General features: G+C 42.9%; 1 protein-coding gene and 1 long non-coding RNA gene across 9 annotated transcripts in view; one reads left to right on the forward strand and one right to left on the reverse strand.

The window, feature by feature from the left end:
- Nucleotides 1-27315, reverse strand: part of tcf7 (transcription factor 7) — a 228810-nt gene that overhangs the window by 15101 nt on the left and 186394 nt on the right. For all 8 annotated transcript variants that reach the window (XM_073067143.1, XM_073067144.1, XM_073067148.1 and 5 more), the window contains 4 exons: nt 20667-20789; nt 14951-15113; nt 14096-14203; nt 1722-1770 (listed from right to left, as the gene is read on the reverse strand). In XM_073067143.1, the coding sequence (XP_072923244.1) occupies nt 1722-1770; nt 14096-14203; nt 14951-15113; nt 20667-20789 (443 nt within the window). The remainder of the gene's footprint in view (nt 1-1721; nt 1771-14095; nt 14204-14950; nt 15114-20666; nt 20790-27315) is intronic.
- On the forward strand, nt 16260-27135 carry LOC140739155 (uncharacterized). The gene is made up of 2 exons (XR_012101572.1): nt 16260-16451; nt 26502-27135. It is a non-coding gene; the product is annotated as an uncharacterized lncRNA (long non-coding RNA).

Below are 27315 nucleotides of genomic sequence, written 5' to 3' on the forward strand. Positions count from 1 at the left end.
CTTGAAGTCAGGATTTACTTTGCTCTCTGACTGTGCATTTGGCTGTATTTGTACCTTTATCTGCCTCTTGAGTGCTTGCCAATGTGTGAATTAATTTCCTATTAAAAGATCATCCATCTCTCTTTCTCTCTCCAAACGTTGATTGATTTATTGAGGATTTCCAGAATTTTTCATTTTAATATTTGTCAGTTTTTATATCCATATAATTCTTTGCTCACGCATCTGCGCAAGTGTTTCTATGAATCCATATATGTTTCCCCAATTGTCAGTTTGCACTTGTGGTTGTGTCCATCTGCATGTTTGCCTGTCTCCGGTAGCGTACAACCACTTATCCTGTCATCATACATGTACGTTTCTTTGTACGTGACTATACCTGAGCTAAGTCTACGCAAACGGGTTTGCACCACACAGTATATTTTGAGCTTTAACATTTTATTTTAGTGGCAGAGTCTCTTTTTCAAATTAGCATTTTGATCTGAAAATTTATGCTTAAACAGACATAAAAATTACATTTACTATCCCGGAAGGAATCATTTCAGAAGAAGCTCCTGTCAGTTCCCCTGAAATCATCCACCCACCCTCTTTCAACAAGACAGCTGATTTCATCTAAAGTGACAGTATACAAAATCCTCTAACAAGACAGGGATAGTCAGTCAAGTTTCTTCACCTAAGGGTATAAAACATGACACATACAGGTACTGAATAGTTCGTTGTCAAAATGTGATCAATAAGCAGCATTCACAAAAACCATTTGTCAGGCCCTTTTACCATTTGTTCAAAGATATCCCATCCTACTGTGCATATTATGATGAAATATATTATTGTGATGAAAACAGTGCAGAGCTCCTATGGCTTTTCTGTCTCCTCAAATAACAAGGAAGGTTTGAAGAATGCAAAGACGAGAGGGGTTGAATTTTTATCTTGATGCCTGGGTGGAACATTCTACTAAGGTAAGACAGTCTCTGAGTATCTTCTGGCTGGCCACTAAGGCAAACTGACTCTCCTTCCATCATTTGAAAATTGGGTTGGTTCAATTTCAGCAATGTATCCTCTCCACCCATCTTAACCGTCTGTGCCTTGTCAAGGCAACATCAAACGTGCAGGCATGAAGACACTAGACTGACCCTGTGCTTTCTTTAAAATCCTGGTATAATTTTAAAGTTAGTAGTTTGGTTGATATTACAATATAATCACATTTCCAACTTGCTATCAAGTCCAGGCAGCAACTGTGGTTTATTCCTCTAGGCTTCTAACTATGGTCAGAAACATAAAGATCCAAAAGGCTTGTTCAAAACCAATATATTCTACAGAACATAAATACTTTGGAGGCAGTTTTAGACTTCTCACAGAGGTAAGGTTTATCAAAGTAAGCAAATAGCCAGAATTCTTTGCTGTTAATGATGTCAGGTGACTCTTCTCCTCCTGTAACACTCAACTCCCAGTTGCTGCCTGGGCTGTCAACTTCGCATCAACGAAGTTTTGATTATAGTAAATTGAACACCGATGTAGAATTTTGCTGCCTGCCATTTTAACAAAGCTGTTGCCCACTGGTATAATGAGTAACTTGGTTAATTAGGAAAAAACCCGCATTGTTAATACATTGGTTCATTAATACTGCAGCATGCAATTTCACCCCAGAGGATTTGGTTTCAAGTTACAACTGAATAAGGTTCAAATTTAAGAGCAGACACTAAGCAGTCAGAGGTGAAAATATCCTGTACCTGGATCAGAATCTTGCTGCTTGTCTCTTTTTCTCCTTTTCTTTTTACCCTGCAATATATAATTTACAACACATTCAATTCTAACTGTATTCTCAATTTTGAACATCTTGGCAACCCTTAAGATTATTTTAGTGTGGTGAGATTCTTTCTGCTTCAGACCCCTGAGGAACTTTGAGGATCTCCTGATCTGGATCCCACCAATTCTCTATTCTGTCACTAAGGCCCTCCTGGAGCTCACAGACTCAGAGTGGGCAGTCATTTCAGCCAAAACAGAATAATGATACAAGATATTCCATGAATATTAACATGAAGAATTATTATTTAAAACTATGCAAAAGAAGCAAAACATGTTATTTCTAAACGAAGGGGGATCAAATAAATGGGAGCCAATTTCCATGTGGCCTCTTGGTATTTTGTAACCTATGAATTTATAATGTGAGCTCTTGGACTGAATTGACTTTATTTCTTACATCCTTCACATACACGAGGAGTAAAAATCTTTACATTACAGCTCCATCTAAATGTGCAATCATAGTAATTTATAATAAAGAAGGACAGTCAGTGTAATATAGAGTACACTCAAATCAGTGTGAGTTCATCAGTCTGATGGTCTGGTGGAAGAAGCTGTCCCAGAGCCTGTTGATCCTGGCTTTTATGCTGCGGTACCGCTTCCCGGATGGTAGCAGCTGGAATAGATTGTGGTTGGGGTGACTCGGGTCCCCAATGATTCTACGGGCCCTTTTAACACACCTGTCCTTGTAAATGTCCTGAATTACAACTCACAACCACAGTTACAGTTCACAACTACAGATGTGCTGGGCTGCCTGCACCACCACTCTCTGCAGAGTTCTGTGATTAAGGGAGGTACAGTTCCCATACCTGGCAGTGATGCAGCCAGTCAGAATGATCTCAATTGTGCTCCTGTAGAAAGTTCTTAGGATTTGGGCACCCATACCAAACTTCCTCAACTGTCTGAGGTGAAAGAGGTGCCCATACAGACCACATGAGATCCTCGGTGATGTGGATGCCGAGGAACTTGAAGCTGTTTACCCTCTCAACCCCAGATCCATTGATGTCATTAGGGGTTAGCCCATCTCCATTCCTCCTGTAATCCACAACCAGCTCCTTTGTTTTTGCGACATTGAGGGAGAGGTTGTTTTCTTGACATCAGTGTGTCAGAGAGATGACTTCTTCCCTGTAGGCCACCTCATTATTGTTTGAGATTAGGCCAATCAATGTAGTGTCGTCGGCAAATTTAATTAGCAGATTGGAGCTGTGGGTGGCGACACGGTCACGGGTATACAGGGAGTAAAGGAGGGGACTCAGTACACAGCCCTGAGGGGCTCCTGTGTTGAGAGTCAGAGGGGTGGAGGTGAGGGAGCCCACTCTTACCACCTGCTGACAGGAAGTCCAGGATCCAGCTGCACAAGGCAGGGTTAAGGCCGAGGTCTCTGAACTTCTCGTCAAGCCTGGATGGAACTATGGTGTTGAATACTGAACTGTAGTCCAAGAACAGCATTCTCACATAAGCATCCTTCTTCTTCAAATGTGTAAGGACGGTTTGTAGAACAGTGGCTATTGCGTCGTCTGTCGATCAGTAGGTGAATTGTCGGGGGTCCAGTTTGGGTGGTAGCAAGCTGCAGATGTGATCCTTGACCTGCCTCTCAAAGCATTTGCTTATTATTGAGGTGAGTGTGATAGGATGCCAGTTGTTCAGATATATTACCTTGGGCTTTTTTGGTACAGGGACAATGGTGGATACTGTGAAGCAGGAAGGGCACTCTACACTGGGAGAGGGAGAGGGAAATTCAGAAGAACAGCTCACCATGACAGTGCCCTGTACCTGTCAGTGTGGATCCACTGTAATCCCCTTCACGTATAAGGACCAGCAGATAGTTTACCTTATGTGCCGACGCTAAATAAACTGAACATTTGGAACAAAATATCAGAAGCTTTACAAAGAGTAAGAAATTCCCATCAGAGTGAGGGGTGCAAGGGAAAGGAGGCAGGCTGGCTGCCAGCTCTGTACTCAACCAAAACAAACAAATTAAAAGTCTTTGATCTCAATGCTGCCAAACATCTGATATAAACTACACAGCCCATAACATCAACGGGATTGCAAGGGATTTTAAACCGAATGCAGGCACCTTACAAATTCAACATTTCTCTTAAAGTCAAATACATCAGATTGAGGGTGGTTTTGTTTGACAAAGTAGAAAATTCAGTCAGATTTCCTGCAGAAGATGAATTGTCAAGACTTCTGCTTCTCTTCCAGTTATTAGAATTTCCTTACACCCCCAGATATATATTCGATTTAATACTGCATGAAATCCTAGAGCATGCCTTATGAAAATAGGTTGAGTGACCTGGCCTTTTCTCGTTGGAGCGGTGGAAGATGTGAGGCAACCTGATAGAGGTGTATAAGATGATGAGGGGCATTGATCGTGTGGATAGCCATAGTTTTAAGATGCTTGGAAGTAGGTACAGAGGGGACGTCAGGGGTAAATTTTTCACACAGAGGATGGTGGGTGCATGGAATGCACTGCCGGCAATGGTGGTAGAGTCGGATACAATAGGGTCTTTAAGAGACTCTTAGATAGGTACGTGGAGCTTGGAAAAATTAGAGGGCTATGTGGTAGGGAAATTCTGGGCAGTTTCTAGAGTAGGTTACATGGTCAGCACAACATTGTGGGCTGAAGGGCCTGTAATGTGCTGTAGATTTCTATGTTCTATTTTGTATGTTCTATATCAAATTGTTATTGATATAGATATATCAATTGTTATTGATATTGATAATCAAATTGTTATCAGATGAGTTTTAAGAAAGAGAAACTAAAATTTTAAAATCAGACTTGTTAGGCTAGAACTGGCTGACCAGGTTACCCTTTCCAAAATTGCTGTCCACCGCCTTCCCCACCAACACTTTCCTGGCCTGGATGCTGAGGGTTTACCCCAGCTGGAAGTGTCGTGTAACCCAGCGGTGTGATCAGAATGGGACCGTACCAATGAGACCCTTCTGGAAGCTTAGACAGTTGGAAAAGCTGCATCCCAAACTTTGCCAGCAACAAAGTCTGATTATTAACACAGGATTCTGAAATGCTGGAAACCCAGAAAAACACACACAAAATGCTGGAGGAACTCTGCAGGTCAGGCAGCATCTATAGAAATAAACAAGCAGGCGATGTTTCAGGCTGAGACATTTCTTCAGCACTGGAAAGGAAAGTGCCAGAACAGAAAGGTGGGGGGGGGGGGGGGGTAAAGAGGACTAGTCAGAAGGTGACAGGTGAAGCCAGGTGAGTGGGAAAGGTCAAGGGCCGGAGAGGAAGGAATCTGATAGGAGAGGAGAGTGGACCATGAGAGAAAGGGAAGAAGGAGGGGCAGCAGGGGAAGTGATTGGCAGGTGAGAAGAGGTAAGAGGCCAGAGGGGGGAATAGAGGGGGGAATAGAAGAGGGAATGGGGAGGGAGGAATTACCAGAATAAGAAATTTATGTTCATGCTGTTGGGTTGGAGGTACCCAGACCCAACGCAGGGGCGCTCCCCTGCTCTGAAGGTGGGCTTATCATGGCAAAGGAGGAGTCCATGGACTGACCTGCTGGAGTGGGAATAGGAATAGGAATTAAAATGGTTGACCACCAGGAATTAAACATGAGGAAATCTGCAGATGCTGGAAATTCAAACAACAACACACACAAAATGCTGGTGGAACACAGCAGGCTAGGCAGCATCTATAGGGAGAAGCGCTGTCGACGTTTCGGGTCTCGGCCCACTTCTCCCTGTAGAAGCTGCCTAGCTTGCTGTGTTCTACCAGCATTTTGTGGGTGTTGTTGGCTGACCACCAGGAATTTCCGCTTTTAGTGGATGGAGCGGAGGTGCTCAACAAAGCAGTCCCCCAATTTACGACGGGTCACACCAACATCTCTGGATGCTTTCAAGAAAGAGTCAGATAGAGCTCTTAAAGATAGTGGAGTCAAGGGATATGGGGAGAGGGCAGGAACGGGGTACTGATTGTGGATGATCAGCCATGATCACAGTGAGTGGCGGTGCTGGCTCGAAGGGCCCAATGGCCTACTCCTGCACCTATTGACATTGAGGAGACTGCATCATGAGCACCAGATGCAGTAGATGATCCCAACAGATTTGCCGGTGAAGTGCCGCCTCACCTGGGATGATTGTTTGGGGCCCTGAATGGAGGTGAGGGGAAGGTAAGTGGGCAGGTGTACGTTTTGGTCACTTACAGGAGAATGTGCCATTAGTGGGGGGGAGAGATGAATTAGAAAGGGAGTCATGGAGGGAGCGATTGCTGTGGAAAGCGGAGAGTGGGGGGGGGGGGTAAAGATGTGATTGGTGGTTGAATCCTGTTGAAGATGGTGGAAGCTGTGGAGAGTGTGTTGAATGTGGAGGATTATGTAGTGCCAGGTGAGGGCAAGAGGAACTCTATACCTATCAAGGCAGAGGGAAGATGAGGTGAGTCCAAAAGTCTGGGAAACAGAGGAGAGGGCTCCATCATTGGTGGAGGAAGGGAAACCCCATTATTTGAGGAAATAAGGCTGATAATTGGTAGTTTTTAAATGTTGCAAATACTTAGAAGCAATGAAAGTTTAGAAAGCTATAACCATATAACAATTACAGCACGGAAACAGGCCATCTCGGCCCTTCTAGTCCATGCCGAATGCTTACTCTCACCTAGTCCCACCAACCTGCACTCAGCCCATAACCCTCCATTCCTTTCCTGTCCATATACCTATCCATATTTCTAAGGGTAAAAAATACTTTAAAGTAAACTGATTAACAAGAAGCATAAGAGGTACTTATAAATAATAAATAATTAAAAGCATTAAGTTGAAACATAACAAAGACATTTACTTTCTTTTTGTATAACAATCCCCATTGAAATGAAGGGCTGGATCCTGCACAAAGTGACTTCACCGCTTGAGTGCCAAAATGCCATTCTAACTCTCCTTTCATTGGCTGAATATTGGTGATACGTATGGAATCAATGACTTTACATTTGGATCTAACTCGTTCCGCTGCTGTCTTTGATCTATGATGCTATGGTTCTCCACCTCATTCAGCTGCAAATGGTCTGGAGTATTGCCTTCCACAGATTTTTAAACCATTTTTCTGCCTCTTATTGTTTCCCTACCTTCAGCTCCAACAAAGCACTAATTTCTACATTAGGAACATAAAACAGTACAGTACAATCCAGGCCCTTCAAGCCATGATGTGTGCCAACCAATATAAAAATACAAGCTTATATGATTAATCTAACCCTTCCCTCCTATGTAGCCCATATCCCTCCATTTTCCTTCCATCCATGTGCCTACCTAATTGTCTTTTAAATGCCCCTGTAGCATCAGTAATACCTATATTGTATCAGCTATCAGCATCGTCCCTGGCAATGCATTCCAGACACCAGCCAATTCTTGTGTAAAATAGTTATCTCAGACATCTCCACTAAACTTTCCTCTGCTCACCTTAAACGGATCTCCTCTGGTATTGATCAGTGCAACCCTGGGAAAAGAACGCTGACTGTCCACTCTATCAATGCCTCATAATCTTATATACTGAGATCAAGTCATCTCTCATCCTCCATCACTCCAAAGAGAAGAGCTTTAGGCCTCTTGACCTCTCCTAAAACATGCTCTCTAATCGAGGCAGCATCCTGGTCAATCTCCTCTGCACCCTCTCTAATCCAGGCAGCATCCTGGTGAATCTCCTCTGCACCCTCTCTAATCCAGGCAGCATCCTGGTAAATCTCCTCTGCACCCTCTCTAATCCAGGCAGCATCCTGGTGAATCTCCTCTGCACCCTCTCTAATCCAGGCAGCATCCTGGTAAATCTCCTCTGCACCCTCTCTAATCCAGGCAGCATCCTGGTGAATCTCCTCTGCACCCTCTCTATTCCACACAGCATCCTGGTGAATCTCCTCTGCACCCTCTCTAATCCAGGCAGCATCCTGGTAAATCTCCTCTGCACCCTCTCTAATCCAGGCAGCATCCTGGTGAATCTCCTCTGCACCCTCTCTAATCCAGGCAGCATCCTGGTAAATCTCCTCTGCACCCTCTCTAATCCAGGCAGCATCCTGGTAAATCTCCTCTGCACCCTCTCTAATCCAGGCAGCATCCAGGTGAATCTCCTCTGCACCCTCTCTAATCCAGGCAGCATCCTAGTGAATCTCCTCTGCACCCTCTCTACAAAGGGACCAGAAGTGAAGCTGCAATATTACCTTGGGGCTTTAGAACATAATCCCCTGACTAATGAAGGCCAGCACACAATACACCTTCTTATCCACCATATCAAGTTGTGTGGTAACCTTGAGTGATCCATGGACTCAATCTCTGAGATCTCTCTGTTCCTCCACACTGCTAAGAATCCTGCCATTAATCTTGTACAGCATCTTCAAGTTCTATTTTCCAAAATGTATCTCTTCACGCATTTCTGCATTGAACTCTATCTGCCAATTCTCAGTCCAACTCTCCATCCCGTCTATGTTCCGTTGTAACCTACAATGACCTTCTACACTTTCCAGAACAACCCCAACCTTTGTGACATCTGTAGTCTTACTAAGCTACCCTTCCACTTCCACATCCAGGTCATTTACAAACGCTGCAAAGAACAGGGGTCCCAGAACTGATCCCTGCCCAACAACACCAGTCACTGACCTCCAGGCAGACTAGGAGTTGTAGCCATTTCAGTGACTTGGTTGAGATAAGGACAGGGATGGGTGCTTAATGTCCCAGGGTTTCAATGTTTTAGAAAAGATAGAGAGAGGCAAAAGAGGTTTGGTGGGGGTGCAGTTGCACTATTAATCAGGGACAACATCACATCTGCATTCAGCGGGGACATAATGAAAGTGTCGTCCACTGAGTCTATATGTGGGTGCAACCTTTCTGATGGGATGCACTACAGACCTCCTCCCAAAAACCACTGGGACATTGAGGAACAGATAAGCAAGAAGATTAAGAAAAGGTGTAAAAACAATAGGGTTGTTGTCATGAGAGACTTCAACTTCCCTAACATAAAATGGAATCTTCTTTGTGCAAGAGGTTTAGATGGAGCAGAATTTGCTAGGTGCATTCAGGAGGGTTCCTTAAATCAATATATAGATAGTCCAACAAGAGGAGGGGCTGTATTTGACCTGGTGTTGGGGGATAAGTACGGCCAAGTGATCGAACTTTCAGTGGGAGAGCAGATAGTGAACACTGACCACAAATCCTTAAGTTAGCTATAGATAAGGATACGTATGGACCTTGCAAACATCATCATTAATGCCCCAATGATTTCTTGTAGTAACTTGTCCTTCCTCCCCTAACCTATTCAAGTGGTTAATAATCATGTGTGAAACTTGATGGCCAATATCAGGAGGCTGGTAAAGGAGGTGGGGCATGAAACCAGATTCATGCACACATACACACAGGCACATATGCACACCTGCACACACACACACGCGTAGACACAAACACTCACTCACACTTAATTTAAAATAACTGAACTGAGACTGAGAGTCAAATGTGCGTAGTATATCTAACTTGTGTGGTACTCATTTTAATTTTGCTTATAGAACTGGTGCAAGTTGCTGTCTCTTTCAAATTCTTTGTGATAAATAATTTTAGTAAGACAATAGTGTCATATACTAAATTAATCAGGGAGTCCCAAAAGCAAAATACCACAGATGATGCAACTCTGAAATTTAAAGAAAGTTCTGTAAATATTCATCAGTTCAGGTAGCTTGTATGGAGAAAATAAATAGATTTAGTGCCTCAAGCTGATAACTTTTATAACTCAATATTATCCACATTGATGCTGCCTGACCTGCTGAACATTTTTGAGTGTGTGGCTCTGGATTTCCAGTACCTGCAGAATCTCTTGCATTCGGTAGTTTTTTTTGTTATTTTTCTTTTGTACGTTGCTTGTTTGTCAGTCTTTGTTTATGTATAGTTTTGTAAATTCTATTGTATTTCTTTTTACCTCTGTAACTCCTGCAAGAAAATGAACCTCAAGGTGGTATATAGTAACATATATACACTTGGATAACAAATTTACTTTGAACTTTGGGCCTGTTGTCACACTAGGAAAAGTTAGAACGAAGATCATTGATCTGAGGAATGAACTGTATCTCTCTACAGATGCTGTCTAACCTTCCCAGCATACTTTATTCTTAGTTTGATGTGTAAGCTAGTGAAAATACTGAAGATGTACAAAGTGGGAGAGATGATTGAAACTGAAGCTTTCCTTGAACTCTTCCTTTGATTCAGCCAGGGTGGGTGGTGTGAAGATCTTATCACAAATTGCTGACATGTCCATTAAAAATAATCCCAGCTACTGAATATCACTACTCAAAGATCTCCTAAGAACACAGAACAATACAGCACTGGAGAGGCCATTTGGCCCACTATGTTGTGCTGATCTTGTAATTAATTTATATGAAATGTCCTCCTTCTGCGTTTCATCCATATTATAGAAAAGTACATCACAGAAACAGGCCATTCAGTCCATCTAGTCCAAGCCATTTAAACTGCCTGTTCCTATCGACCTGCACAGGGACCATAGCCCTCCATACCCCTCCTATCCATGTACCCATCCAAACTTCTCTTAAACAATGACATCAAGCTCACATACACCACTTGTGCTGTCAGCTCGTTCCACACTCTCACGACCCTCTGAGTGAAGACATTTCCCCTCATGTTCCCCTTTTCACCTTTCACCCAAAACCCTTGATCTCTAGTTCTAGTCCCACCCAATCACACTGGAAAAAGTCTGCTTGCGTATACCCTATCTGTATCCTTCATAACTTTGTATACCTCTATTAAATCTCCTCTTAATCTTCTACATTCCAAGGAATAAAGTCCTAACCTATTCAATCTTTCCATATAACTTGAGTCCTTCAGATCTGGCAACATCCTTGTCAATTTTCACTGCACTCTTCCAAAGTTATTTACATCTTTCCTGTGGGTAGGTGACCAAAACTGCATATAATAACACTATTCTTTGCACTTCTGGTTAGGTGCTAATTGCATTTCATTGGCTTTGTATCTTTACTCAGCACAATGATAATAAAGTTGTATCTAATCTAATCTAATCTAATATTAGGCCTCATCAACGTCTTATTCAACATAACAGCCCATCTCTCGTATCACTCCAATCCCATCATATACATGTGTCTATCTAAAAGCCTCCTACATCCCACCAGACTGCTGGCTTCCACTACCACTCCTGGTAACCCATTCTAGGCACTTACCATTCCCTGCATAAAAACTTGCTCCTCACGTCACCTTTAAGCTTTACCTCTCTAATCTTAAAGAACATGTCCTCTGGTGTTTAACATGTATATACCCTGGGGAAAAGATCTACTGCATCTTATTTATGCCTTTCGTAATTATACAGAAGTCTATCCAGTCTCCCTTTAGCATCCAAATGTCTAGGGTGGACAACCCAGGTTTGTCAGACTCTCTAATCCAGGCAGCATCCCTTTGCCCCCTTTCCATAGTCTCCATATCCTTTCTATTACGTGTTGACCAGAAATGCACACAGGTACTCCAGTCCGGACCGACTAAAGTTTTATATAGCAAAAGATTGATCTTCCTGTTTTTGAAATGTAGAATGCCTCCTATGTGCTAGAATCATTGAATTCTTCCGCTTTTTTCAGATTTTCATATTTCTTTTAACACCCCGTTTCCTCACATTATGGTTTTATGTTCCATTACACAAGATAAAACAAGTTGGCTTGTTACCAGGAAGTGCATGTGCTCCTCTAATCTTTATCGTATCATACAAAGGTTTGCAAACTTAGCAGAATATTATGAAAAGTTACCAAATAGGGTTATAAATTACACTGCCTTCTCTAACAGCACAACGCTCTTCTGGTCTTTTTGGAACCCAATCAAGCCAACAAGGAGGGTGATGAGATTGAATACTGAGGATATAGCAATTAGAAACAAGTACAGACAATGGGATATGTGGTTAACTCATTTTTTGAGACTGCAATGAAGGCAGCAGATTTATTTTGTACTTCAAAGCTCAAAGTTCAAAGTGAATTTATTAACAAAATATGTTTACGTTATCTGAGATCCATTTTCTTGCAGGCATTCACATTAGAACAATAAATACAATAGAATCAGAAAAACTGCAAAGACTGACCACTAAATACACAAAAGAATAATAAATAAATAAACAACCACGTGAACAAATAATACTGAGAATGTGAGTTGTAGAGTCCTTGAAAGTGAATCCAAAGGTTGTGGAATCAGTTCAGAGCTGAGGTGATTGAAGTTATCCATGTGGGTTCAGGAGCCTGATGGTTGAAGGGTAACAGCTGTTCCTGAACTTGGTGGTGTGGGACCTAAGGTTCCTGAACCTCTTTCCTGATGGCAGCAGTGAGAAGAGAGCATGGCCTAGATCAGGGGTCACCAACCTTTTTTGCACCGCGGACCAGTTTAATATTGACAATATTCTTACGGACCAGCTGACTGGTGGGGGGGGGGGGGGTGGTGTTAATCACCACGGTAATATAGGTGATAAGTCAACTATAAGTCATTTATAAGTGGCTAATACGCTCAATTTAGTTTCTAAAAGGGCTTATCTAATGAATTTAATATTAAACACACAGTGCATATTTTCCTTGGATGAATATAGTGAGAAGTCAATTATAACTCACTTATAAGTCAATAGCATCATAACATTTTAAGTAACGTTTGGATATTAAACAGACAATGCTTATTTTCCTTGTATGAACATATAAAATCATTGCAACACACCAGTGAGAGGACAAGGTAAGGGCCCGGAGGTCCCCATACCGTGGCCGCGGCGGTCGCAGTCCAGAGAGAGCGACCAACCGAGCGAGGAATGCGACAGGGCGTGTACCCACCCCCCTTGTAGGTAGGTAGGATCTATCGGCCAAGGGATGACTTTCAGTAGATCGCAGCGAGGTAGCTGCTCTGCTACTTACGAAACCCTGAGCCCGAATTAGGCCGTCTGCGAATATTTTAGCACTGGGTTCCCCATGAACATTCAGTGTGATAAACAGATTTAGAGGTGGCGCCCATCTGTCCACACTCCAGGCCAGTAGCAACGGCAGTTCTTGCCGGCCGCGCGAGGCAGCCGGTTACCTGAGGCCAACTAGTGATCCCTGGCGCAAGGGTATCACTGCGTTTAGACGACTGATGACCTCACACGGGTTCAAGTTCAACAGTGGGCGTGACAGGGAATGAGGAAAGGTGCAGCCGGCTCATATTGTTGCATATCGGCAAATGATATTGTTTCCTCGCGGCCCGGTAGCACATGCTTTGCGGCCCGGTACCGGTCCATGGCCCGGTGGTTGGGGACCACTGGCCTAGACTGTGAGGGTTCTTGATGATGAATGCCACTCATTCAGCGTCGATGTGGTCAACGCTGGTGTTTCCTGCACATTGTGATGACTTCAGAGACTGGCTATTGTTATTTCACGTTTGATTTGCTGGATGCATCAGCAGAAACTGTGAATAATTTAAAATGGGATTAACACAGGCTTAGTGTAAACGAGGGTTTGATGATTCACACGCACTCTGTGTATTGAAGAGCCTGTTTTTTGCTGTATACCTCTCTATGATTCTAGTGGCTAGCTCTCCTGAAAACCAGCTTGCAAACAGGAAGTTAACCTGCACTTTCTCCAGGGGAGGTACGAGGTGACAGGAGCAACTGCAGGCGGCCGCTGGAACAGATCACCGAAGGATCAGATAACATGGGTGAAAGCGAGGTCTGTACTTTTTGGTTCTGTAGTAGGTGGAAGAGCTGGAAAGATTTTCTATATCCTCAGGGTATTTGGAGGCACTTCAGGCATGTACCCTGCCAATGCATGGCAGCAACAATATAGCACAGAGCATCAGTTGTGAATCTTTAGAACAGATTGTGCATTGAATTCACACAACACAAGTTCAGTGAAAAGGCTACAGCCAATCTGGTGTCAATATCTGGAATACTCCTTCTCTGGTGAAGTCAGTATAAGCAGCTTCACCGCCTTGCAGGTAGGAGATGAAACGTCAGCAAGATAATGTGATAACCATGGGGGACTTTAAACTTCATACAGACCAGACAAATCAAATTCACAAAGCTTGCCTCGAGGATGAGTTCACAGAACCGAACGGGGAAAGATTATAGTAATACATTGTGGAATCAACTAAAAATGAGCAATGTGTAGTAACAAAAGATTAATTGCTGCATTTGCATCAGTTGGTGAGGCACTGGTGTGTAGTTGTCTTCAGAAGAGTGTAAGTGAAGAAAGCAGGGAAATGTTGGTCAGGTAGTATTTTCCAGAACATCATCACCATTCAGTCTAAATAGAATCAGCTGTTTCTACCGTTAACCACTGATAATCACTGAGCTTTAGAAGTTAACTTACATAGTTATCCCTGGCAGACCAGCCTGGGTAAAGCTGCATGTGTAGTTGTCTCTCTTTCCTTGCCAGTTCATAGTACTTTGCCTGTTCTTCACGGGAAAGAGCATGCCACTGTGTCAATAAAAATACAATAATGGCAACTATTATATTTGCATTGAAGAGCAAGCATCCTCTGCAATACACATTTCCAATGATGACGTTATCAGAAAGCCCGAGATGAAAGCATGTCGTCTCAGAAAGCCCGACCCCCATGGAAAATCTTGTCCCATGTGTGACTGCAATAGAATTCCCTCCCCCCACCTCCTACAGCCGGAGGCCCTTCAGTGGTTTCAAACAGAAAAGCTCTCAGAGACTATGCCCTCCAGACCAAGATTTAACTTTGATCTCCTGGATAAGTGTGGTGGTGGTGGTGGTTGTGGTGGGGGGGAGGGGGCGGTGGTTAATAAAAATGGTGCCTGTCTAAACAAGCTACAGACCTTCTGGTGTCCTTTTGACTTGAGAGGGGAAAAAAATGAGGAAGCAAATTGGATTTATTTTCCTTCACTGCACCGGGTGGTAAAAAAAAACTGGACACGTATTCACCTCACCAGAATTCTGACGACCTCTGCTTGGGGTTCGCAAGGCACTTTTGAGATCCGGATCAGGTTTATTATCACAGACATACGTTGTGAAATTTGTTGTTATGTGGCAGCAGTATAGTGCAATACAAAAAAAGTTCCAATAAAAAATGTAAAAAATAGTGACAAATGGGAGTAGTGAGGGAGTGTTCATGATGTACTTGTTATTTCCCTCAGTTGGAGAATAGTAAGGAACAGACAGATGCACAAAGATCACTGTTGGTATATATAATTTACTTACTCTTCTACCCAAAATCTGATTGATGGCAGCGCTCTCTTTCAGAGTACACTCGGCTACGACCTTTGCCCTCATTTCTTTCATGTACAGCATAAATGCATTGAGGGGCTTTTTAATGGTTGGCTTTTTACTCTCTTTTTCCCTTTTTGGTTCAGGATTAGGTTTCCTAAAGGACAAAAATAGTACAGTGTTTAAGAATAAGCTGTCATCGCGTTATGCAGTGACCATCAGGCATCCACCTACACTAATTTCATTTTATTCCCCCCCATACCCCTTCACACCTCTCAGATTCTCCCACTCACCTGCATACTAGGGACAATTTATAATGGCTGATTAACTCCTCAATCTGTACATCTCAGGGGTGTGGGTTATAAAACTGCAGGAAGACATGTGTTTTCAGGGAAAAGATGCACACTCCACTCAGAGAGCACGGGAGGTCAGGACTGACCCCTGGTCACTGGCTGCGTGAGGCAGCAGCTCCGCCAGCAACCCCAGTGAAGTAACTCATTGTTAGCATTGTTTAGTAGCATAATGAAACAAGGTATTGACTTTTTATTCTCACTTTCAATTCTAGTTTGAATATCAAAGATGAAGTAAGAATGGCAGACTAGCAAAATCCCGGAGTTGATGTTTTATCAAAGCAGTGATGCTGCCCATTTTCACTTTGACCAACCTGTTAAATTCATTCTGAGTAAACTCAAGATCAAGAACACAAGAATCAATGAACCACTGAGAATTTACAAATGCAACAAGAAATGCTTGATTCTCAAAAGATCTTTGCCCATGAGAGCTAGTGAAGCATTAATACTGAACTCTTTCAGATCTACCTGAAAGCGTTAAACCACACACACACAGACCATCCTCTCATGTGCTCCAACAAGTAAGGCATTGACTGCTTCGTGCTCACCCTAAAGGCAAGCGTTGTCAGCATAGTGCCGCTTCACTGCTGAGGTTCGAGTGACCTTAATTCTGTAGTGGAAATGCTGTTCACTGAACAGCCTTCCATTTGCTCCGAAGTTTAGTTTCGCTCCTGCGGAAAGTTTTTCAGAGGGGAAGTGCAACACTGCGGTGAGAAATATTGAGAGAAGTGACAGGGCAATGACTCACTCTTGTCTGACATTGGTTTTCACTGAGATTGGCTCTGATGAAAAGCTCCTGGCAAGATAAAGGTCCTCTCTCCGTCTGCAAAGAAGACTCATAGCAAGAGCTTGCAGACGATCAACCATGATCCATACCTGAGGAGACACCTCCCAGTGAAGCAGACACTGATGATGAAATTCAGCATCGCTTTCAGTGTGCCCGCAGAAGATCAGGCCCTCTCAGACGTGGCATTAAGCCCATGGTCTAGCTGACAGAGGGAACAAGCCAAAGTTCGGCCATTGCGGCAGCGGGCTTGAAGCCCGGTTGAAGTGGCAGAACTGAAGCAAGGAGGCAGTACCTGGGCCTGAGAGTGAGCAACAAGCTGGTGTTCGACCAGTTCCAGTGCTGGGCCGGCTCGGAAACGGTGAGTATGGGCCGAATCAAGGTGGCAGGCCCCAAGCCTGGGAGTGGCTCGCAGCGGCACAGCCTGGGTCCAAAGGCAAGGAATGACTGCTGTTTGGCTGACTGAAGCGCCGGGTCAGATTGAAAAGCTCAGAGTCTGTAGACTGGGGGAGAGGGACATGCGGGCATTCAGCTTGCACACCAGGTGTTTGATGGTCTGGATTTTCATGGGTTCTATTGGGTTTCTTTGTTTCGTGGCTGCCTGTAAGGAGACAAGTCCTAAGGTTGTATATAGTATGCAAACTTTGATAATGAATGTACTTTGAACTTTTGAACATCAGTGATCCCCAGGCTCTATTCTACCTTCTGAGACCTGGACTACCTATTACCAGCACCTTGGCCTTCTTGAAAGCTACCACCAATCCTGTCATGGCAAACCCAATGCTTATAGATTGTAATTTATGTAAAAATAAATGCTTGCTAAAACAAGACATTCTGCCTTTTATGGGTCTGAACCTCAGAACTTCATTGTGGTTCTACCTTTATTGTTTCAAAGTTTTTCTTTGTAATTTCATCGTCTTAAAGGACAGTATTGCTTGTGGCCAGTGGAGGATCGCAGTGAAATACAGAAAATGAACAGTCGAGATGGATTCAAGGACAACTTTCTAGAGGCTCCTATGATTCTATTGAGTGATTTTTTTTTAAATTAAGATCACAAGGCTGTCAGGAAACCTATCTAATTTACCATCTACTAACTCGAAAAAAGTTGCGAGGGGATGTTCCTGGGTGCATGATCTTCCTAGAATGTTCAATGTGCTACATCCAAGTATTCTTTTTGAAATAGGCATATTAACAGCAAAATCTACTGAGATACCCTGATATGTATTATCTTACAAATAAATTCCACTGAGTTGAAAAGCAAATCTGACAATGTGATATCTTCCACTCTTCTGAGAAAGCAGGCATGCACGGTAAGCATTTCATATAATTACACAGGAGAAAAGAATAATTGTTATCATTTATCAGCCTTGCAGCACATAAAAAGAAACAGGTTTTAGTCTAAAGACCTAGTGTATTTATCAAATCCCCTTTCTACGGGAAGATTTCACTGAAATCTTGACAGAAAGCTGAACTGTACCAAAGACACTGCATAGCTGTTATCTTTTGTTACCTTATTTTAATACTTTACTTTAAAATTGCAAAGCAGCACAGCAAAAGTTTAAGCCACTGCTGGAACATGATCAAATACACAAATGGCAAATTTGGCTCAATCTGAAGGCAGTTTGTGAAACAAGCTTTTCTTTTGACCAAGCTAGTGTTTCAAATTAGTCAAAAAAACAATGTTTTGCTGCATGCACTAATCTAATTATACAATAATGCAGCAGAAATGCCCCGATGAAAGGTGGAAGAGGGGGGCTTTAAAATCCAGATTGTTTCTACTTTCTTTTGTCAACTGTTCGTTAACACATGGTATTTAAAGATGATGAAGGTTAACTGTTGTAGCTTAATTCTAGTCATAAAAGAATACTGTCTGTTTAACATTTTGCATCTGTTAGTAACTTCTATCCCAAACTGATTCATACAGTGCCAAATATAACATAACTCTTCAATTATATAATTTATAAGTAACAGTTGCTTAGCATTCCACCTAGCTAAGAGAATAATTACTTCCAGCTTCACACTTCCCTGCAGAACTTAGGCAAAATTATCTTTATCTTCAGTGTCTCTTCATTAAGTAATGAGAATTGTGAATCAGAAATGCTTTTTTAAATGCATAATTTGAATATGTATATGATTTCCGTCTGGGTATAACTTAAATGCTGACAGGCTCTCTCTAGAAATGTAAGTGTAACCCATAGAAATTCACTTCTGTTGCATTTTCTTGATGTATTACTGACTAAAATTACCACATTACAGAGCTTCACAAGGCAGAAGATCCCTGGACTGTGCTGAGTAAGCTGATTTCAACCCAGCTGGCAATGAGAGGCGCTATAACTGGTCTCAAAGGCACCAAGCCAGGGAGGGAAAAATCAATTGTGGTTCCCTCCTTTCATCTCAATCCAATGCCCCCAGCTGGAAGATTCTGTGTGTGGTCATGTAATACTGAGGCTTTGTAAGGCATTGGTCAGACTGCACTTGAAGTACAGTGAGCAATTTTGACCCTTTATCTAAGAATGGATGGACTGGCATTAGAGAGGGTCCAGAGGAGACTCACGAAAATGATACCAGGAATGAAAGGGTTAATGTTTGAGGAAAATATTTTGTACTCACTGGAGTTTAGAAGAATGGGGGGGGGGGGAGAAATCTCATTGAACCTATTGAATATTGAAAGGTCTAGATAGAGTGGATGTGGAGAGGATGTCTCCTATATGGAGGAGTCTAGGAACAGAATGGAAGGACAATCCTGTAGAACAGAGATGAGGGGAAATTTCTTCAACAATAAAGAAATCTGTGTAATTCATTGCCATGGACCGCTGTGGAGGCCAGCCTTTGGGTATCTTTAAAGTAGAGTTTGATAGGTTCTTGGTTAGTAAGGACATCACAGATTACAGGGATTAGGCAAGAGATTGGGGTTGAGAGGGATAATAAATCAGCCTTGATGGAATGTTGGAACAGACTCGATGGGCTGAATGGCCTAATTCTGCTTCATGTTATATGGTAATTAAATGCTAGGCCTTCAAGTCAAATACTTTGACAATGCTATGTCTGGGTTCACACCTGAAATTCGGTTAGCTGGCTGAGGAACCAAAGAGTTGCCATCAGTTGCTGAACCAAGTCTTAGTTTGAATTGTCCTTTGAAAATCAAGAAAGAAATCAGAAAGACTTGTGTCTGCCGTCCTGCTATTGTTCACTCAATGAGCACAATAGCAGGGTGTCAGGCTTCATGTGTGGCCCAGTACACCATTAGAATGCCTGGGTTCTGGGTGGCCATCTTGTGCTGTAGCCGTGGCAACAATGGACTGAGTCTGGCAGTTTTGGATGGTGCTGGTGTGTAGGGAGGAGGTACAGCAATACAATAACTGCTCCAGGAGCGACAACAAGGTTAATTCCGGGAGTACCTCAGTAAAAGATCCCCTCATTATTCCAAAAGGGGTATTATGCCATTCCAGACACCCAGGATGCAGCCTCAAAACAGAACGTCCCTTTAGGATGGAGACAAAGAGAAAGTTCTTTAGCCAGAGGGTGGTGAGTCTGTGGAATCTGTTGTCACAGGAGCCTGTGGAGGCCACGTCAATGGGTGTATTTAAAGCGGAGGGCTGATATGTACTTGATTAGTAAGGGTGTCACCGGCTGCAGGGAGAAGACAGGAGAATGGGTTTGAGAGGGAAAATAAATTGGCCATGATGGAATGGCAGAGCAAACTTAATAGGCCAGATGACCTAATTCTGCTCCTGTCTCCTGGTCTTGCGTCGCGAAGTGCTTGGATCTATTTATGGAGTGAGGCAAAATAGCCAGAGAATGATTACCACAGAGGAAAATGATTAAGGCAGGGTGGTGGACTTGCATTTCTCAGTATCAGCTTGAATTGCATCATTCACTATGCTTCTGGATGTATAAACCTTAAAGACACTATGTCAGTCGTTCAATTCCCAGCAGAAAGGGAGGAACAACAGGCAGCTTCTTATTGAACGATATTACACAATACCTACTGCAAGCCACAAAGACTTGTGATTTGTCAGCGCATCATGTACATAAACAAGTGAAAGAAGACTTTTTAATGATGACGGATGCTTTTATAGGTCATTTGCATAATTACTTACTCCATTGTTTATTGAGATACAGCGCGGAATAGACCCTTTAAACCCTTTGAACCACACCACCCAGCAACCCTTAATTTAACCCTAGCCTATCACGGGACAACTTACAATGACCAATTAACCTATCAATCAGTTTGTCTTTGGACTGTGGGAGGAAACCGGAGCACCCGGAGGATACCCACACGGACATGGGGCGAATGTACAAACTCCTTACAGGCAGCAGAAGGGGAAATGGAACCCAGAGAATCATGCGTCATATATTTACGGAAAAGGTGTCCCCTCTAATTCCTCTTGATGGAAGTTATTTCCCAGGCTGTACTTCAGATGCTGGAGGACTTTATTAGTTTATCAATGGTGAAGCCAAATATCCAGGGCAAGATGGGTGTTAGAAGCACACAGACCAGTTAAAAGAGTCTGTCCTTATGGCAGCTCTTCACCGCAGGGGCAAACAACACTAACTTTTTCAACTCTTTACTTACACACATCTGAGGCCATTGTCGTACTGACTCATGTCCGGTTTGCTGGAAGTGCTCACAATAGCAGGATGGGGGATCCCTGTTGAGTGCATGCCTGGGGGGCCCAGCACCAAAGGATGGGGGAACCTGCAAACAAACAAGGTACGGTGGTTAACTTGGCCTCACATCCCCTACAGGGGCAGCCTTCACCTGTTAGAAATGTCTGGATGTGGATAGAGGAGACACACGGCCCATGAACTACAGTTCCCAATCCAATAAGGCTAAAGCATATTACCACCTCAAAAGCAGCCAACACTAAGTCATAAATGCTGAGCTACAGATGAAAAGGGTCACAAATGCGGGAAGGGTTGATAGCCCAGCCTCCAGTTGCTTTTGGATGATTTGTATTGGAAGGTGAAACATTTTGCTGACATGAGGTTTCCAACATGAAGAATAAGCCTTTGAGTGAGACAGGAGGTGTTGGAGCTATCAACCAGAATGCATCAGTAACTTTATGTGAGGAGCAGAGGAAAATATGCAAATTTGGGAGGGTAAATTAGGACCCTATATAAGCAATGCTTCCATCTTAAAATTCTTACTCTTGCTTTCAAATCCCTCCACAGTTCAGCCCCTCCGTATCACTAATGTTTTCTCTGCCCATGTGCTCCTTCAGTGCTGACCGTCTGCGTGCCCTGAATTTAGCTGTTCTGGTAGTGCCTTTAGCCACCAAAGCTCTGCTCTCTGGTTTTCTCCTCAAATGTACTGCTCTTTTCTCCTTTAAGATGGTTTTCAAACCTGCTTCTCTGACCAAGGTTTGAATATATACAAATAATAGGCCTCGGTATATTTACCTCCAGCCAAGAGGGTGTGTAGAACTGTCAGCAATGTTCTCTCAGAGAGTCAGGCCATCTCTGACTTCTGCACTGAAGTGGGGGGGGGGGGGGGCGACAGCTCCCTCTCCTTTATTTGGGAGAGACAGAACCTTTGGGTTGCTGAATGCCGGATGAATTGCGATTGTCTTTGGGGTAACTGCAAGGCCTGTGTCTTTGCTATCGCTTAGCTCACGCTTGTGCTCGGTAGCGGGTGCGCTTTTTGCTTTGGCGGTGGGGGGAGGGGGGGATCGTTGCTCACCGCCACTTACGCGCGGGTGGGGGGGGGGGGAGAACTTTGGGGTTCTCCCGCTTAACTGTCATTCATTCTTGGGGCACTTTTCTGTTTTTCTGGATGTTTTGCAAAGGAAAAGCATTTCAGGATGTATATTATATACATTTCTCTGACATTAAATTGAACCTTTGAAATGCAGAAGACAGGGACAAACTGTGTGCTGGATTTGTGCCCCCACCCTATTCCATCAAAGGACATGGCATGCAGTAGCTGTCTGGGAAGTTGCTCTGCTGTGCATAGATTTCTATGAATAAAAGTATTGATTCTAGTTTTAGAGTCTCAGATGGTGATGAGAGGGCGTACAGGAGTAAGATATATCAGCTTGTTAAGTGGTGTCACAGCAACAACCTTGCACTCAACATCAGTAAGACTAAAGAACTGACTGTGGACTCAGAAAAGGTAAGATGAGAGAACACACATCAGTCCTCACTGAGGGATCAGAAGTGGAGAGAGTGAGCAGTTTCAAGTTCCTGGGTGTCAATATCTCTGAGGATCTATCCCGGACCCAACAGATTGATGCAGCTACAAAGGAGTCATGACAGCTGCTATATTTCATTAGGAGTTTGAGGAGATTTTGTACGTCACCTAAAACACTTGCAAATTCCTGCAGATGCACCGTTGAGAGCATTCTAACTGGCTGCATCAACATCTAGTTCGGGGGGGGGGGGAGGGGAGGGGGTTGTTGCACAGGATCAAAGTAAGCTGCAGAGAGTTGTAAATTTAGTCAGCCTCATCGTGGGCACTAGCATCCGTAGTATCCAGGACATCTTCAAGGAGCAGTGCTTCAAAAAGGCGGCATCCATTTATTAAGGATTCTCAACACCGAGGACATGGTCTCTTTTCATTGTTACCATGAGGAAGGAGGTACAGAAGTGTGAGGGCACACACTCAACGATTCAGGAACAGCTTCTTCCCTTCTGCCATCAAATTTCAAAATGGACATTGAATGCACGAAAACTACCTCACTACTTTTTCCCCTTTTTTTTTTACATTTTTGCACTACTGATATACTTACTGTAATTCAGTTTTTTTCTCTATTATTATGTATTGCATTTTCCTGCTGCTTCAAAGCTAACAAAACTTCTCGATACACACTGATGATATTAAGTCTGATTCTGATTCTGATTCTGGTCCTGAAATTGTGGAAGTTTGGGAAGATATTGAAGTAACTCTGTTTCAATTAGGTATAATAGGGTTTTGAGGACAACATTTGCCTTGGGCAATTTTACAAAACAAGTGTTATTGTTTGAGTCAGCAATATACTGTATTTCCCAGTTTCCTTATAAATTGATGAGTGAGGGCAGGGTGTGACACGCTGGTATGTGATAGGCTGGTATCGCTGGTGACACTGATTATGTGATATAATTGATTATGCAATATTGTGTAATAAGAGCAAAGCTTCACAATAATTCACATCCAAGATCATCTCATTCAAAAACAGTTACCTTGCACATCACACAAAATTCAGTTTCCATCTTTCACAATGTGGAGTTTAATCTAATCTGGGATCAATTAACATGATGTAGAAAATTCACAGTCTGAGCAAGATCCCATTAAGTTATTTCAAAGGACATTAAGAAGTTATTCCTGGTGTTCTAAGCAATTTTTAACTTCCAAGCAGAGTTATCATAACAGATTACACGATCATTCACACATTGCCTTTGTGAGGTTCGCTGTGAATAAATTGGCTGCTGAATTTCATATATAACAATAATGGCTACAGTTTAAGGAATACTTTATTGACAGTTTAATGCTTTGGGACAACCTGAGGCTAAGAAAGGGATTGTGCAAAATTAACTTTTTCTCTTGCTTTTAAACTGAAAAAATAAAAATTGTAATAGAACCAGACTTCCGAAATCAAACCCGCTATCGGACACACATCAATGCCACACACACATATTGCACGATGATTAGTACAGACTTCTCCTGAACTGACAGATCACAAACAAGCGCACATTGACACACTGAAACAAACTTAGAAAATGAAAAGCAACAAGGACATTTACAGTGAATCCTGGTGGGAAATGGGCTGATAATATTGTCAAAGAAATATCCTTGCAATTGCAAACAAATGAAAAGTGAAAAGTAATTTGATGCCGTTATAAACTGAATCAAAGGGATAAGAGAATTCTACAGCATGAATAAATCTAAGGAACATTTTTTTCTTCTTTGAAAAACGCACGCAGTGAAAAATGATTAGTTTTTATGCTACCTATATTAGAAACATAGAAACATAGAAAATAGGTGCATGAGTAGGCCATTTGGCCCTTCGAGCCTGCACCGCCATTCAGTATGATCATGGCTGATCATTCAACTCAGAACCCTGTACCTGCTTTCTCTCCATACCCCCTGATCCCTTTAGCCACAAGGGCCATATCTAACTTCCTCTTAAATATAGCCAATGAACCAGCCTCAACTGTTTCCTGTGGCAGAGAATTCCACAGATTCACCACTCTCTGTGTGAAGAAGTTCTTCCTCATCTCGGTCCTAAAAGGCTTCCCCATTATCCTTAAACTGTGACCCCTCGTTCTGGACTTTCCCAACATTGGAAACAATCTTCCTGCATCTAGCCTGTCCAATCCCTGTAGAATTTTATACGTTTTAATAAGATCCCCCCTCAATCTTCTAAATTCCAGTGAGTATAAGCCTAGTCGATCCAGTCTTTCTTCATATGAAAGTCCTGCCATCCCAGGAATCAATCTGGTGAAACTTCTCTGTACTCCCTCTATGGCAAGAATGTCTTTCCTCAGATTAGGGGACCAAAACAGCATACAATATTCTAGGTGCGGTCTCACCAAGGCCTTGTACAACTGCAGTAGAGCCTCCCTGCTCCTGTACTCAAATCCTTTTGCTATGAATGCCAACATACCATTTGCCTTTTTCACCGCCTGCTGTACCTGCATGCCCACCTTCAATGACTGGTGTACAATGACACCCAGGTCTCGTTGCAGCTCCCCTTTTCCTAATCGGCCACCGTTCAGATAATAATCTGTTTTCCTGTTCTTGCAACCTAAGTGGATAACCTCACATTTATCCACATTAAATTGCATCTGCCATGAATTTGCCCACTCACCTAACCTATCCAAGTCACCCTGCATCCTCTTAGCATCCTCCTCACAGCTAACACCGCCGCCCAGCTTCGTGTCATCCGCAGACTTGGAGATGCTGCATTTAATTCCCTCGTCTAAATCATTAATATATATTGTAAACAACTGGGGTCCCAGCACTGAGCCTTGTGGTACCCCACTAGTCACTGCCTGCCATTCTGTAAAGGTCCCGTTTACTCCCACTCTTTGCTTCCTGTCTGCCAACCAATTCTCTATCCACGTCAATACCATGCCCCCAATACCGTGTGCTTAAGTGTGCACACTAATCTCCTGTGTGGGACCTTGTCAAAAGCCTTTTGAAAATCTAAATATACCACATCCACTGGCTCTCCCCTATACACTCTTCAAAAAATTCTATAAGATTTGTCAGACATGATTTTTCTCTCACAAATCCATGCTGACTTTGTCCGATGATTTCACCTCTTTCCAGATGTGCTGTTATCACATCTTTGATAATCGACTCTAGCATTTTCCCCATCACCGATGTCAGACTAACCGGTCTATAATTCCCTGGTTTCTCTCTCCCTCCTTTTTTAAAAAGTGGGGTTACATTAGCCACCCTCCAATCCTCAGGAACTAATCCAGAATTTAAGGAGTTTTGAAAAATGATCACTAGTGCATCCACTATTTCTTGGGCTACTTCCTTAAGCCCTCTGGGATACAGACCATCTGGCCCTGGAGATTTATCTGCCTTTAATCCCTTCAATTTACCTAACACCACTTCCCTACTAACATGTATTTCTCTCAGTTCCTCCATCTCACTAGACCCTCGGTCCCTTACTATTTCCAGAAGATTATTTATGTCCTCCTTAGTGAAGACAGAACCAAAGTAGTTATTCAATTGGTCTGCCATGTCTTTGTTCCCTATGATCAATTCACCTGTTTCTGACTGTAAAGGACCTACATTTGTCTTGTCCAATCTTTTTCTTTTCACGTATCTATAAAAGCTTTTACAATCAGTTTTTATGTTCCCTGCCAGCTTTCTCTCATAATCTTTTTTCCCTTTCCTAATTAAGCCTTTTGTCCTCCTCTGCTGGTCTCTGAATTTCTCCCAGTCCTCAGGTGTGCTGCTTTTTTTTTGCTAATTTATTCTCTTTTCTTCCGCTGGATACAGTTCTTCAGAAATTCCCAACTATCCAAAGAAAACTGAGCCTGATATGTATCTGTTGTCAGCATGGATGTATATTTTTAGCAGCAGTTGGCCACTGGTCCCTTTTCTGATATCCACCACCCCCCCCTCCACTCTCCACACCACAGCCCCTCTCCCTACAATCCCTCAGAACGGAATCTTGTGACAAATACTAACTCCAGCTGAAGTCTGGTGGTACTGGGTGGAGCAGATGCTGAAAATAGGAAGCTGAGCTCAAAGCCAAGTAGAAAAGGATCCCCAGAAATTTGCTCAGGAAGAATGAAGTGCACAACAATCCTGATAATAGTTAATGCAAATGACGTGATGGTAGTGATTTAGATCAAGAGTTTGAGACTCTTTGGCAGAATGGAAAGCTTAACCCATAGATGATCCTCTCTTTAAGGGGCAAAGATCGGAATCAGCTTGGAACGTTGATTTTGTTTTTCACTCTCTCCCCAGATGCTGATCAACCTTCTGAGTACATGCAGCCCTTTTACATTATGGGCCAGCGGCTACCCTATGCTTGAAGAGAGATGGATTGGAGACGACGGCAACACTGCAACATCACTTCCCCAACTTTCCCTCTGTTAGCTGAGAAGGTTCTGCTTGAGATGCAGCAATGGACTATTCACACATTTGGCGAACATATAATCCTAGTTAATGATACTGATTTCACCACCTCTGCTGCTCTGGAGATAAAACAAAATAGTGGATTTCTGTCAGGAATTCATTATTACAGATCTCTTCCCTGCTATTAACAGCTGCACTAACATTTATCCGCTAACAGGTCAAATTATTTCGCACCTCATTCCACTAGACTCCTGCTCAGCTGATGAACACGTGGGGCAAGGGAGATTAGTGGACAGAAACTTAGAAAAAAAATAAACACCAGGTTTTACTGTGCATGACATCTCATTTTGTAGACACATAATTACAGAATCACATTAATAGGGTTGTTCTCCAACATTGCGGTCCTTATCAACACACACGACCGGCTCAGGTGCACAGAAGGCTGATGTGCTACATTACTCCCACCGGCTGCCAACCTATAATGTAACATTTAATTTAGAAAACCAATAAAATGCTTAATAAAGTTTGAAGCCGGTTGTGAATGCAACAAAAGACACAGGGCTCTGACATCACAATACTGGACAACAATCCTGCTACGGGACAGTCAGGGCACATTTAAAGCTAAGCTGGAGATCAGTACTCATCAGAGCTCAGCTCCCTTAAACTGAACAGATGAGTGCTGATTGGAACCTGAGGCCCAGCT

Source organism: Hemitrygon akajei, chromosome 15, assembly GCF_048418815.1.
Source record: "Hemitrygon akajei chromosome 15, sHemAka1.3, whole genome shotgun sequence".
NCBI lineage: Eukaryota > Metazoa > Chordata > Chondrichthyes > Myliobatiformes > Dasyatidae > Hemitrygon > Hemitrygon akajei.